Genomic DNA, 14,932 nt, shown 5'->3' with positions numbered 1-14,932 from the left:
GTTGTTCTAAGTGATCATGTCCTGGGTACCACTCCTTGGACCAGATATGGATGGCAACTGAGCCAATGAGAATCCTAGACTTTGGTACAAAGACTAAAGTTGCTGGTTTCAACCTGTAAGGGACCAGAAGTACGGTTTGTAAGTCAAGAAGCTGAGGAATCTATGGAAGGAAACAAAGGATGAAGCAGGTATCTAGAGAGTAGGGATACTGGATACAGAGAGGGCAGCCAGATGGAGCAGGAGGGTGAAAGAAGGAGTGGCAGCTGATATACTGTCAGCAGCAAGACTTCCACCCTGCACTTGGGTCTTGCAGTCAGATGGAATATCCAGGTTCAGCCCAGTGTACCCTGGCAGCTCAGGCCCAGCGGACTCCAAAGGGAAGAACGGGTGGAGAGAAAGTACACATACCCTATAAACGTGGCCATACAATACAGATCTCACCAAGATGCACAAAGGCTGAGTTCTGGTTTCAGGTAAAGCACATTGCAGGCACAAAATTCTAAGATCATAACCTGCCTTTTCATTTATGTAGTGAGTGCCTCGTTTTAGCAGAACTTTGCTCCATTACAACAAATCTAGAACTATTAGCTGCCTCTTCACATTCATAAGCAGAGAGATGTAGGAGATACAAGATGTGTACACAGAGCAAAAATGGGCAGTCTCTAGGAACAAAATCAGACTTGGGGTTACAACGTTTCGTCCAAACCCTAGAAGAAGATCAACAACCTGAATTTATTAATTTTTTTTTTAGATTTTATTTATTAATTTATTCATGAGAGACACACAGAGAGAGGTAGAGACACAGTCAGAGGGAGAAGCAGGCTTCCCACAGGGAGCCCCATGCGGGACTCAATCCCAGAACTCCAGGATCATGCCCTGAGCTGAAGTCAGACGCTAGACCACTGAGTGACCCAGGTATCCCCTGAATTTCTTTTAGAAGCAAAGAAGAAAAGACCTAACCCAAAGAGCTTCATAAGAAGCTTGTATTTACATCCTTTGTATTTAAGGATGTATAAAATGCAGAAATAATCTCTAAGTGTCCTCTGGGGTAACATATCTGAAAGGACACACAGAGTTTTACAGATAACAGAGTTGGCCATAGAAACAAACAAAACACAGCTGTCAGAGTTAAATTACAAGAGGCATTGCAATTTAGAGTTCTGGTTCACTTTTAAAGAGCATGAGAACACACAGTAAGAAGAAACTGATCCCAAATGTATCACTTCCCAGGAAACAACTGAAATAATTGCTAAAATAATAATGCCTTGCTGTTGGGATCAAACTTCAGTTTCACAGGATTTAAAATATGAGTCTCTGCTTCCAAATATCTCATTTTTTCTTTAATGGTTTGATTCTGTTCTTAGCCATCCTTCCTTCACCCCAACGTTAAAGGGCATTTTTTAAGAATTAACTGGATTTGAGGGACGCCGAGACCGGTCAGTGGTTGAGCATCTGCCTTCGGCTCAGGGCATGATCCTGGTCCGGAGGTCAAGTCCCGCATGGGGCTCCCTGCAAGGAGCCTGCTTTTCTCTCTGTGTGTCTCTACCTCTTTTTCTGTGTCTCTCCATTAATAAATAAATCTTTTAATTAATTAACTAATTAATTAACTGGATTTGAGAAGCAGGTACCTAAGAGACCCAGAAAGCAGACCATCAGCTATTATCTACCTTTGGTTATCAGATTTAACATTAATACTCTGATGTAGTGAATGATGCTTTATCACATCAGACTGATCTCTACAGAGAAGACATGATCTTGTTTTTTCCACTTCCTCGAAAAGCCAACTCAATCCCCCTCACCTTTTTTGTTAATAATGTATAAAAGATGACCTGAATTTGAAATGTCACAGAGTGAAACCACTAGGCCAGCAATTCAACCTTCTTTTTCCAAGGCCAGAAAAGTAAGGCTAGGAGTTCAAAGCTCATATCTTGACCCCACCAACAAGATCTCGAAAAACCCCTGCCACCACAAGCTCTCTGGGAAGGTCTGACTTTTTCCCTAAGCATTGCCTAAGTGAACTTAGTATTCAATAATCCACCACTACGACAGACACCCACTTCACTGTTGTCATTTTTTTTGAAAGTTCATAGTCACTATAAAGGAAGTGTGTGTATGAATGATCACCTGAGCTACCATTTTACAACAATGTGTCAGATGAACATGGATCTAGACTGAAAATAGCTCACTACGTCTTATTTTTACCAAGAAAGTTCAACATCTTTTAATTTTCTTTTTAAAAATTGTATTTATTTGACAGAGAGAGAGAGAGAGAGAGAGAAATCACGAACAGGGGCAGAGGGAGAGCGAGAAACAGGCTCCTCGCTGTGCAGGGAGCTCGCCTCGGGACTCGATCCTGGGACTCCAGGATCATGCCCTGGGCCAAAGGCAGGCACTCAACTGCTGAGCTACCCAGGTGTCCTGAATAAATAAAATCTTTAAAAGAATAACAATATTTAATTAATAATAATAATAATAATAATAATAATAATAATAATAAAAAGATGAGTGACAACTATTGTGTTTTTTAACATGCAACATTAAAAATGTTACTATTAGGGTGCCTGGGTGGCTCATTAGGTTAAGCTCCGCCTTCTGCTTAAGCCATGATCCTAAGGTCCTGAGCCCCATGTTGGGCTCCCTGCTCAAGGGGAGCCTGCTTCTCCTCTTTGTTGTTGCTGTTGTTGGAGAAAGCAGGGCTTTTGTCCTGAAAGTTCCTTATGGTTTGGATTTTGCTGAGTTGTGATTACTAAAAACAGTTTAATATTTTTTTCCAAAAAAAATATTTTTTTTCTACCCCCAAAGGTGATGATATTAAGAGGCAGGGTATCCTTCTAAAAGAAAGAGACCCCAGGGGCACCTGGGTGGCTCAGTCAGGTGAGCGTCTGATTCTTGACTTCAGCTCCGATCATGATCTCAGGGTCATAGTATCAAGCCCTGTGTCAGGCTCCATGCTCAGTGTGGAGCCTGCTTGGGATTCTCTCTCCTCCCCCACTGCCCCTCCCTACTGCCCTCCCTACCCCTGCTCACATGCATGTACACACACTCTTTCTCTAAAAAAGAGAGAGAGAGAGAGACCCCACAGAGCTCCCTCATCCCTTCTGCTATCTAAGCATACAAGAGTCTACAACCCAGAAGAGGGCCCTCACCTGACCATGCTAGCACCCTGATCTCAGACTTCCAGAACTATGAAAAATACATTTCTGTCTATAAACTATCCAGCCTGTGGTATTTTGCTACTGAAGACCGAGTGGACTACGATGAGGGAGAGGAAGAAGAAAGGGGGGAGGAAAGGATGGAAGGGAGCCAAAATATTAAGAGACATAAGACTTTTAAAAGAGAGGTATGTGTGAAGCATATCTAAATCATAATCCAACAAATTTTTTTAAATTTTTATTTATTTATGATAGTCACACAGAGAGAGAGAGAGAGAGAGAGGCAGAGACATAGGCAGAGGGAGAAGCAGGCTCCATGCACCGGGAGCCCGATGTGGGATTCGATCCCGGGTCTCCAGGATCACACCCCGGGCCAAAGGCAGGCGCCAAACCGCTGCGCCACCCAGGGATCCCCCAACAAATTTTTTAATTATAAAACAAGTGGCATAATTTAGTTATATCTGATGAACTTGTGTTCTTTTCTTCTAGATGTGGAAGAGTATTTTGATTAATTTTTTAAGAATTCCATAAATACTGAAATATTTACAAGTAAAATAATAATTGGCAAAGTTGATAATGACATATGGCGGTTCTTTATACAAATCTATATAACACATTCAAAGTTTTTTCTTTTTTTTTTTCAAAGTTTTTTCTTAATCAAGTAGAAAAAGGCACTCTCCACACAAACTGCATGTTTGTGCACACATGTACACATGTCAATCAGGAAAATGTGAACAGTGAATGACACCCATTTAACATTGTTATTATTAATAGTTTTACATGTGAGAATGATATTCTGGTTTAAATCTTTTGAAATGAAATAGTTATACATGAAAAAACACCTGGGATTTGCTTCAAGATAAGACAAGGCTAAAAAAAAAAAAAAAAAAAAGATAAGACAAGGCTGGGGGCACCTTGGTGGCTCAAGCAGTTGAGCATTCAGCCTCTGGTTTTGGCTCAGGTCATGATCTCAGGGTTGTGGAATCCAGCCCTGGGTCAGACTCCATGCTCAGCATGGAATCTACTTGAGATTCTCTCTCTCCTTTTACATCTCCTCCCCACTCTCACTCACTCACTCTCTCTAAAAATGAATATATAAAATCTTAAAAAAAAAAAAGATAAGCCAAGGCTAGGGGAATCACTGAGGAGTAGCTAAAAAAGACTGGCCCTATATCAACAATTGTTAACGTTTGGTGATAGACACATTGCTGCGATTATGCTCTTCTCTCTGCTTTTGTATATATTTGACATTTTACATAATAAAAAGTTTTGAAAAATAGGTTCTTCATTCAAATTTTAATGCAAGGGCAGCCCCAGTGGCGCAGCGGTTTAGCGCCGCCTGCAGCCCAGGGCGTGATCCTGGAGACCCGGGATCGAGTCCCACGTCAGGCTCTCTGTGTGGTGCCTGCTTCTCCCTCTGCCTGTGTCTCTGCCTCTCTCTCTCTCTGTCTCTATGAATAAATAAAATAAAATCTTTAAAAAAAAACAAAAAAAACAAATTTTAATGCAAGGTTTGTAAAATGTCTATTTCATGAGGCTTTATACATGAAATGAATGAAATAAAGTGAAAGTAATTAAATGAATAGAAATGCTGCCCTTTATTTTTTCTGCTGGTGGGACAGAATCAAGGGAGCAGTGAGCTTGAGGTTTAAAAATTCTGACTCATTATGTTGATCATCACTGTCTTCCCTCTCTCAACTAGAAGCTCCTTAAAGACAGAAACCCTGTCCATCCTGTTCACCATCATGTCCTCAGCGATTAACGTAATACCTCGTATGAACGAATAAACCTGAGCTCAGGTTCTTGTGGAGCGAGGACTATAACTGTTCTATTCTGCACTCAACCTAAGTGCTATAGCACAATCAATATTTGTGGTATAGAGATTGGAGGATTTACTCAACCTCCCCAAGACTCAGGCTGCCCCCCTCCATAAAATGGAAATAACGTTTATCTCAACAAGTTTATTGGAACTACTGTGGTTTCAAGGAATTCATGTGGCCATTCATTCATTTCACAAATATTTATGAATTCTAAAGTCCTACAGAAAGTATGGAATAGTCAATCATTCCCATAAACAGAACAGTAATAAAACAATACAACGTTACCTTAATGTAAATATCCATCCATGGCTCCATTCATGGAGTTTCTACTGTGTACTAGGCACTGTGCCACATGCTAGGGGTAACTATTAAGGTAAGTATGGTACAATTCTTGTTTTTGAGGAGGTTTCCAATCAAATGGATAAGAAGAGAGAACGACATTACAATATGAACTGGTAAGTAACATACCAGAGGGAAACAGGAACACAGCACATTCCCTCTGGAGACATTCTCCTACCCAAGTTGGTTTCAGGAAAGAAATCAGTTCACTTAACTTCCCAAAGTTATAAATGTCAACTCCCAAATTAAAACCACCATGAGGTATTTCATTTTTATTTATTCACTGCAAGAAGGCTATAGATTCTTTCTAAAGAAGCCAGCCAATGCTGGAAATCTTCCAAAGGAATTAGATCCTTTTGTTTTTCTGTTTTTTTGCCAGCAGTCCAAACCAAAAGAGCCAAATGGAGCTATTGGCTCATCCATTTAATATTAACTGCCAACTCCCTTCTCCCAGAACACAATGCCCTTCTATTTCAAAGAAGCCCCCTCAGCAACTTGTGCCATGTCAATCAATGGCTGAATTAAGAAAGAATACAGATTCAAGTCTTTTATCCAATTCCAAATACAGGGCCAACTTTTCTCTCATTAAAAATAGTATTTTTAATAACGCAAGTTAAAAAGATTTTTTTTAATAACTTACCTCAAATTCTTCCCAAAAGCCTTGTTTGACTTTATCTGTGGTCTCAGCTAATTTGCTTAGTTCTCGAACCCGGCTTTCTATTTCAGCTGCATTGATACGTGTTGTGTTGAGGGGCTAATCAAATTCAGCAGTTGGTGTGAAATGAAGAAAGTATTACCAAAAAAAAAAAAAAAGGTGTTAATGCAAAAAAAAAAAAAATTTCCATGTTTATATTCATAAGGCAAGAGTAAGAAATTCAAAGGACATGGTAATTCACAATCAAAGTTTTCAAATACACTTTCACTTTCTTTTCTATTTTGTGAGGAAATCTTTCTTCAATCTCCACACATACTTTACTCCAGTAACATAAATTCAAACCTATTTTTCTTTATAAATAGACCACAACATTACTTAGAGAGATGATATAATCTGCCACTAGGTAAACTCTGAAATAGCAATAGCTCCAAAGTGAGTAAGGTAACCCAAAGTAACCAAAGGTAAATCTAGAATAAAAACTTGTTAAAAGGGATCCCTGGGTGGCGCAGCGGTTTGGCGCCTGCCTTTGGCCCAGGGCGCGATCCTGGAGACCCAGGATCGAATCCCACATCGGGCTCCCGGTGCATGGAGCCTGCTTCTCCCTCTGCCTATGTCTCTGCCTCTCTCTCTCTCTCCCTCTCTCTGTGACTATCATAAATAAATAAAAAAAAAAAAAAAAAAAAACTTGTTAAAAGCTTGCTTTAAAAACTCTAGGAGAAAAAAAATAATAAAAAATAAAAAAAACTCTAGGAGGGGAACACCTGGGTGGCTTAGTGGTTCAGCATCTACCTTTGGTTCAGGTCGTGATCCCTGGTCCAGGATCAAGTCCCACATTGGGTTCCCTGCATGGAGCCTGCATCTCCCACTGCCTGTCTCTGCCTTTCTCTCTCTCTCTCTCTCTGCATCTCCCTCTGCCTGTCTCTGCCTTTCTCTCTCTCAAGATCTCTCTCTCTCTCTCTCTCTCTCTCTCTTTCTCTCTGTGTGTCTCTCATGAATAAATAAATAAAATCTTAAAAAAAAAAGACAAAACCTCTAGGAGGCCTTTTAGAGATACACATGGAGACAATCCTGGAAATGATGCAAGATCTGGAATTTGTTTCCAAACACTGAAGGAGGAGGACAGTGAATGTAGTAACAATGAAACAAGACTTGGTAAATTGATCAGTGTGTGTGTAAGTTCATGACACTATTCTACTACTCTATATTTGAAATATTCCATCAGGAGTTTTTTAACTCTATAAGGAGGTAAGAGTTTTAGCTCACCTGCTTAAGTTGTAGTACTGTGCCCAAAGTTTCCACCATGGGATTCTTCTTATAATGCTCCACAAGATCTGTCAAAGAGTCAAACCGTTCTCCTCCACCAACATCATATTTCAGTTCCTTTCAAGACCAAAAAAACAAACAAACAAAAAGTCCTGCTTATTATCTTTATGTTAAATTACTGTTTTTCCCAACTGAAGTATACAGACTGACTCTCACCCAAAGATCAAACAGCTATAGTAGTACAAAGAAAAGGAAACGAGGACAACGGAAGGGCAAAGGCTGACCCAATGTGAAAGAGCTGACTGTGAGGTGTGAGATGCTCTAAGTATCTCTCAGCAACTCGAGTACAAAAAATTGTCCCCTTCATAAGTTAACTAAGTAGTTAAAGAAATGAAAAACAGTATTCTTTACTATTTACTTACATTCTAGGCTAAGCAACTATAAGGCAGGCTGCTGAAGAGAAGATAAGTAACCACTTCTCTCTGAAGCACAACAAATTCCAAGGCTGGGTAGGCAGCACTGAAGGCAAAATATACATGTCTCTACTTTCCTCTTGTAATGAAAATTTAAAAGGGAAATTATAAACAGAGACTAGGTAACTTTTTTCTAATAAGAAGATCAAAATAGGCTATTTAAAGGAAACAACAGGAAAGGATGTTATTATTATTACTAAGAAAATAGAATACCCTAGAAATGATATATGAAGATATTCAGGTACAATCTTTTATTTAAAAATAAAACTGATCGGGATCCCTGGGTGGCTCAGTGGTTTAGCACCTGTCTTTGGTCCAGGGCGCGATCCTGGAGTCCTGGGATTGAGTTCCGCGTCAGGATCCCAGCATAGAGCCTGCTTCTTCCTCTGCCTGTGTCTCTGCCTCTCTCTTTCTCTCTCTTTATCATGAATAAATAAATAAAATCTTTAAAAAAATAAAAATAAAAATAAAACTGTGATGGGAGTGTGGGGAAGAAGTATTTTCAGAATGACAAAGGACTTCTGAAAATCCATTCTTCCATAAAAGCAACAAAAACACTAATAAAAACTGTCATCAGAGGTGCCTGGATGGCTTAGTTGGTTAAGCATCTACCTTCGGCTCAGGTCATGAGCCCTGCAAGAGAGCTTCTCTCTCTACCCCTCCCTCCTCTTTGTGATCTGTCTCTCTCTCATGCTTTCCCTCTCTCAAATAAATAAAATCTAAAAAAAAAAAAAAAAAAGCTCTCATAATATTTCTCAGAACCCTGGAAATTAACCAAGAACTGCAACAGTCCAAGAAACATTTATTCAAGAAAAATGACTAAGGAGCAAACCGTAGCATTTTAACTTGCCCTATATTCCCATGTATCTCTCTTCAGCTCTTCTATAGCCTTGAAAACAAACAGCCTCATAACCACAGTAGCTATGAAAGCCAGCAACCTAGCACAGCTACAGAGGACAGAATGAATTTAGAGCTCTCTCATGGGACCTATCCCCAGAGAATAATCCCTCCAGGCAAACCTTGTTTCACTGCACTTTGCTTTATTGCGCTTTGCTGATATATATTTTTTACAAATTAAAGGTTTGTGGTAACCCTCCATCAAGCAAGTCTATTGGTACCATCTTTCCAACAGTATTTGCTCACTTTGTGTCTCTGTGTCATATTTTGGTAATTCTTTCAGTATTTCAAACTTTTTCATTATTATTATATTTGTTATGGTGATCCATAATCAGTGATTATAACTCACTGAAAGCTCATATGATGGTTAGCACTTTTTAGCAATCAAGTATTTTTTAATGTTGTCCCCCAAAAAAAGTATATTGTCTATTTTTTCAGACATAATGCTACTGCACACTTAATAAACTACAGTATAGTATAGCATAAACGTAACTTTTATATGCACTAGGAAACCAAAAAATTCATTTGACTTGCTTTATTGCCATATTAATTTTACTGTAGTAGTCTAGAATTAAATCCATAATATCTCTGAGATACACCTGTATTTGGCCTGGTTAGCAGCTCCCTGAAAAAGTCCTGTTTTCAGAGCCTGTGTTTATTTGACCTGACTCAGTGCTCACTTAGTCCTGTCTTCAGGGGATCTGCTAAAAATAATCAACAGCAACTGTTTAGTATCACAGTAGCCTGCAGTGGGGAATACCAGTTAAGGCAAATAAGAGACTGACCAAAAGGAAAGAAGGAAAATCTAGGCAATGTCTACAGAGGGCTTGGAAAACTTCTAACATAGAGAGGCAAACCAAAACACAGATTGTTAATTATAGAGAACTATTGGTTACTAGAGGGGAGGCAGGTGGGAGGATGGGGGAAATAGGTAATGGGAATTAAGGAGTGTACTTATTGTGAGAAGCACCAGCCTTTGTACGGAAATGCTGAATCACTATATTGTACACCTGAAACTATTATACTGTATGTTAACTAACTGGAATTTAAATTAAAAGTAAAAGAAAAAAAAACTCTAACATATTCTCAAGAAGCTAGAAGGCTATGTGTATGTGCAAGGCCATGTGAAGTCCAGGGAAGATCCAAGAAAACCCTAATCTTCACCTCTAGCTCATCCTGAAGTTCTGTGCAAACAGAAAGTGAAGGCTAAGACAGTGTTATAATCTGCCAGAGCAATGAAACCGTGCCCCAATACACACACACACGCACACACACAGCCCCCTTGGCAAAGGCTGGGAGACCTAATGATTAAGGAAATCTTAAGGAAATCTCAGTCCAATCATTAACTGACCACTAAGCTAACCAAGCAAAGACTTCAGTGGCTACTCATGGCAAAGAATAAAGGAAAGTCACGAAACACAGAAAGAGCAACAATAACTACAGCAACAATAAAAAGTAGCAAAAACAAACCCTGGAAAAGATGTCATCTAATTTCCAGAATCACCATATTACTTAAAATGTCTTGTTTCCAACAAAAAAATTAGGAAACATGCAAAGCAACAGGAAAGTATGGACCAAACATGGGGGGTCGGGGGGAGTACTCAATAAACACTATCCTTGAGAAAGCCCAGATAAAGAATTGAAATCAACTAGTATAAATATTTTAAAAGAACTAAAGGAAACTGTACTTTATAAATTAAAATATGAGGATGTTGTCTCACCAAATAGAGGGTATCATAAACATCTATACACAAATGTTTATGTGTACATAAACAGCACTATTCATAATAGCCAAAATGCCCATCAATTCTTTTAACGAATGAACAAAATGTACTCCAGCCACACAATGGAATATCTGACAATAAAGAGTTTGTTGGCATACACCACAATATGGATAAACCTTGTATGTAAAGTAAAAGAAACCAATGTAAAAGCCACATTTTATAATTCCATCTATATGAAACATCCAAAACAGGCAAATCCATAAAAATAAAAAAAAGATTAGTGGATATCAAGAGCTGGAAGGAGGAGAAATAATGAGGTAATGAACACAGGGTTTCTTTTTGGGGTGATGAAAATGTTCTGGAATTAGGGTCAGTGGTTGCATAATATGTGCATATACCAAAAATCACGAAACTGTCCAATTTATTTTTTTTGAAACTGTCCAATTTAAAAGGGCGAATTGTACAGTATGGAATCGTACCTCAATAAAGCTGGGTTCTTAAAATATATATGTGATTTAAAAACAATCAATAAGTCAATAAGTGAATTGACTTATATTTTTAGGAAACTATGTCAAAACAAAGTTTGACATAGACATAGTTGACGAAGAATCAACCTCCTTAATCCTATTACCACATTAAAAACAATAAATAGGGAAGCCCGGGTGGCTCAGCGGTTTAGCACCGCCTTCAGCCCAGGCTGTGATCCTGGAGTCCAAGGATCGAGTCCCACGTAGGGCTCCCTGCATGGAGCCTGCTTCTCCCTCTGCCTGTGTCTCTGTCTCTCTCTCTGTGTCTCTCATGAATAAATAAATAAAATCTTAAAAAAAAAATAAAACAATAAATAGTGAGTTCAGGGGCACCTGGCTGTTTCAGTCAGTGGAGCTTCACCTCAGGGTTGTAAGTCTGAGCCCCATGTTATGTGTAAAGATTACTTAAAAATAAAATCAAGAAAGAAGGGAGAGAGGGAGGGAGAAAGAAAAGGAGGGAGAAAAGAAGGAAGGAAGGACAGGAGGAAGGAGGGAAGGAAGAAAGGAAGGGGGAAGGAGGAAAGGAAGGAAAGAGAGGGAGGGAAGAGAAAGAGAGAAAGAGAGAAAGAAAGAAGGAGTTCAATTTTCCCAGCGTTAATGCAAGAACTCTGGACTATGAATGCAGTCATATGCCACACTGGGAGAATCGGAGAAGCTGAGGCCATCACTTCCGAAACATGGCGAATGAGGCTGACTCCAGCAAAAACAGATTAGCCAGTACGGGGCAAAAGGTGATACACTGAGGCATGACTTAATCTGCCAGCGAGAGACTGGAAATAATTTAATAAAGTTCTGAAACAATGAAACAATTATAATAAATAATGTTCTAAAAGCATATACACCTATGATTGGAGGAGTCAGGAGATTCTGACCAGAAGTGATGTCCGTCTTCCTCCAGCAGAAGAATCACCCAAAGACGACATTCTGCCAGACGGGTAGTTCAAGTGGGATCTTACCTGACAACGGATCATGACATGGGTCACTTTAGACTTGCCATCATTGCTCTCCCCTTTGTCATCACCAGTGCGGACAGAGAGAACAAAATCTCCAGGGTGGCTCTGGCTCTCTCGTACCAGGAAGCTACCGTGTTTTCCTTTCTCAGTTAGTAATTTCTCTGCTTCTTTCCCAGACAGGTGTCCATGAAACCACCTAAAATGAAATGTTGATTTTAAATGAAAAATCAATGGAGTTCTGCCACAGGTTCATAGTATTCTTTCACAAAACTACTATATAGAGCCATCTCTCCTGAACACAGTTAAAAAACAGACTCATTCCTCTAAGAGACTGGCCAATCCCACATGAGACAACATGCTTTCCAAACAGGCAGGAAAAAAATGAGAAAGATGTTAAGAATAATCATTAAACTTTTTAAATGGGCCCACAGTCATTTGTAAACAAATGCCCTCACTCTTTCCTATTTTCTTTTGAATCTCCCATCTTTTAAAAATGCACTTTGCCATTTCTCCATGCCCTACCGTAAAAGGACTATTGAATCACAGTCATTTAAAGAAATTAAAATACTGGCGCCTGGGTGGCTCAGTCAGTTAAACATCTGCCTTAAGCTTGAGTCATGATCTGGGGGTCTTGAGATCAAGCCCCACATCTGGCTCCCTACTCAGGAGAGGGTCTGCTTATTCCTCTGCCCCTTACCCCCCACTCCCTGCTCGTGCCTTCTCTCAAGTAAGTAAATAAAATCAGAAAGGAAGAAAGGAAGAAAGGAAGAAAGAAAGAAAGAAAGAAAGAAAGAAAGGGAGGGAGGGAGGGAGGGAGGGAGAGAAGGAGGGAGGGAGGGAGGGAGGGAGGAGAAAGAAAAGAAAAGAGAAAAGAAAAGAAAAGAAAAGAAAAGAAAAGAGAAAAGAAAAGAAAAGAAAAGAAAAGAAAAGAAAAGAAAAGAAAAGAAAAAAGAAAAGAGAAAGAAATTAAAATAAGGTGGTCATGGTAGAAACAAAAAAATCGGGCAGCCCGGGTGGCTCAGTGGTTTAGCACTGCCTTGGGCCCAGGGCCTGATCCTGGAGACCCGGGATCGAGTCCCACGTTGGATTCCCTGCATGGAGCCTGCTTCTCCCTCTGCCTGTGTCTCTGCCTCTCTCTCTCTGTGTCTCATGAATAAATAAATAAAATCTTAAAAAAAAGAAAAACAAAAAAAATCATTTGAATGTTTGTCCTTGCTTTGGTATGTGAACATTACATTAAAAATTTTTCATTATAAATTAATTTAAGCACTCCAAATTCCTTAATATTTCCAACCAATACTTCAACAGCTTCCAAGTTTGCTGTCAGTATCTTTAGACTGTATGCTGGGTTATCATTTCTAAAGCATATAATATTTATGGAAAAGCTGAAGGATTTTGCTAAAAAAATGAATTCCCATGCCGCCCAACCAGAAATAGCAATATACTACATTTGAAAGGAGCCCAGCAATCTGCATTTTTACCCAGTACTCGAGAGTCCTGATGCGGGTCACGAGAGGACAGATTTTGAGATATCACTCTAGGATACTATAAAAAAACATTTTAACAGGGCATCTGGCTGGCTCAGTCAGATGAGCCTGTGACTCGTGACCTTGGGGTCATGAATTCAAGCCCCATGTTGGGGATAGAGATTAAATAAATAAACAAACAAACTTTTTAAAAAACCTTCACATAGTTATATTAATAATGTGGCTTTTTCCCTCAGGATCTTGATAAGAAAGCAAGCACTAACTATCATGGCAGATAGTGCTAGTGTAGTGGCTCATCACTAGAGGAATATACAGTGAATTGTTTTTCATCTACCCTCAAATGAACAGAGTAAAATTCAGAAATAAACTGAGTTGGCAAACAGCCTTTTGCTTGAAGTTATAGTATAGCTAGAGAAATTATCTGCCTGTAACAGCACTGACATGAAGATGCAAGTTGAAGAGACCTACCTGAAGATACAAAATATACAAACCTAATTAAGTAGACCCTGAGTTTGTACTGAGTCAGAGAGGAGGGTGGGAATGTAGAAAACCAATAAAATCAATAAAAATAAGTCAAGTCTCAGCTTTCATCAGCTTAGTTCCAAATCAAGCGAAAGACAATCTCAGAAATAACGTAATTCCCTCTAAGCAAGGTCATTCTCCCACATTTGTGGATATAACAGAACAGAACTGATGAAAAATCTGACCCTCTGCAAGCTCTGACTTTCAGCTTCTGAGCTTAAACTGACATCTGTTGGTGGCATGGCTGAATAGCTGATGGGGAGCTGCTACAGGGAACTGCTGCTGTTTGGGCGCCTCCATTAGCACTTATTTTCCTCTCCTAATTCTTAAAGATTATGGGCTCGAATTCAATAATCTTAAAATTACTGCATGTACCAAGTATATACAGGAATAGTCTGTGACCCCTGCAAAATTAAGCATAAGGAATGTTAATCGAAACTTTCACCAGAAAAAAGGCACTCTGAAAATAATTTCATCCTATGATTCTTGCTTCAATAAAACTTACTTAGTTGCAAAGATTACAACTTGAGAAACAGGTAAAGCCAAAGCCCCGTAATGCATTCGTAGAACACCTATGGCATGGAAGAGGTGCATTAAACGTCACTGACCTTTCAGAGGTAGGATCTGCACAGTTCAGAGGATATTTAAGCTCAATAACATCTCCATTCTTCTCTTTTAATTGTCCGTGATGTTCCATATAATACTGGACCAACTCAGCCAACGTGGCAAACTTTTCCCCTCCATACAAGTCATAGTAATCACCAGTGTTCTGAATCTTGATGTGGGTGACAGCGCCATTTCTTCTAAAAGAGTCCATTAGGGGGAAAACAAAAACTAATAAAGAGCTACACTAGTAAAAATGGATCTCACATTTTATATCAGATTTCACCTAAACATTGAAACATACCCAAGGAGCCAGTTTACAAGTCAACCATTTCAACACAAAGGCTTTGTTGCCTGGCTCCTTTCCCTTGTACAACTTCTATTTTGGAAGTCTGACCAAAATGCATATATTAAGTGGCAATAATTTTTCTCATCAGTAATTAATCGAGACACATAAAGTTAGGGATGCCTGGGTGGCTCAGCGGTTGGGTGTCTGCCTTCGGCTCAGGGCATGATC

General features: G+C 39.4%; 1 protein-coding gene across 2 annotated transcripts in view; it reads right to left on the bottom strand.

The window, feature by feature from the left end:
• The window catches only part of PTPN11 (protein tyrosine phosphatase non-receptor type 11), an 82,581-nt gene that overhangs the window by 42,722 nt on the left and 24,927 nt on the right, over positions 1-14,932 (bottom strand). For both annotated transcript variants that reach the window (XM_077875715.1, XM_077875716.1), the window contains exons 3-6: positions 14,421-14,615; positions 11,807-11,999; positions 7,230-7,346; positions 5,952-6,065 (exon numbers count right to left, since the gene is read on the bottom strand). In XM_077875715.1, the coding sequence (XP_077731841.1) occupies positions 5,952-6,065; positions 7,230-7,346; positions 11,807-11,999; positions 14,421-14,615 (619 nt within the window). The remainder of the gene's footprint in view (positions 1-5,951; positions 6,066-7,229; positions 7,347-11,806; positions 12,000-14,420; positions 14,616-14,932) is intronic.

Source organism: Canis aureus, chromosome 27 (genome assembly GCF_053574225.1).
Source record: "Canis aureus isolate CA01 chromosome 27, VMU_Caureus_v.1.0, whole genome shotgun sequence".
In the NCBI taxonomy this organism is placed as follows: domain Eukaryota; kingdom Metazoa; phylum Chordata; class Mammalia; order Carnivora; family Canidae; genus Canis; species Canis aureus.
This window is presented reverse-complemented; position numbering and strand designations above follow the sequence as displayed.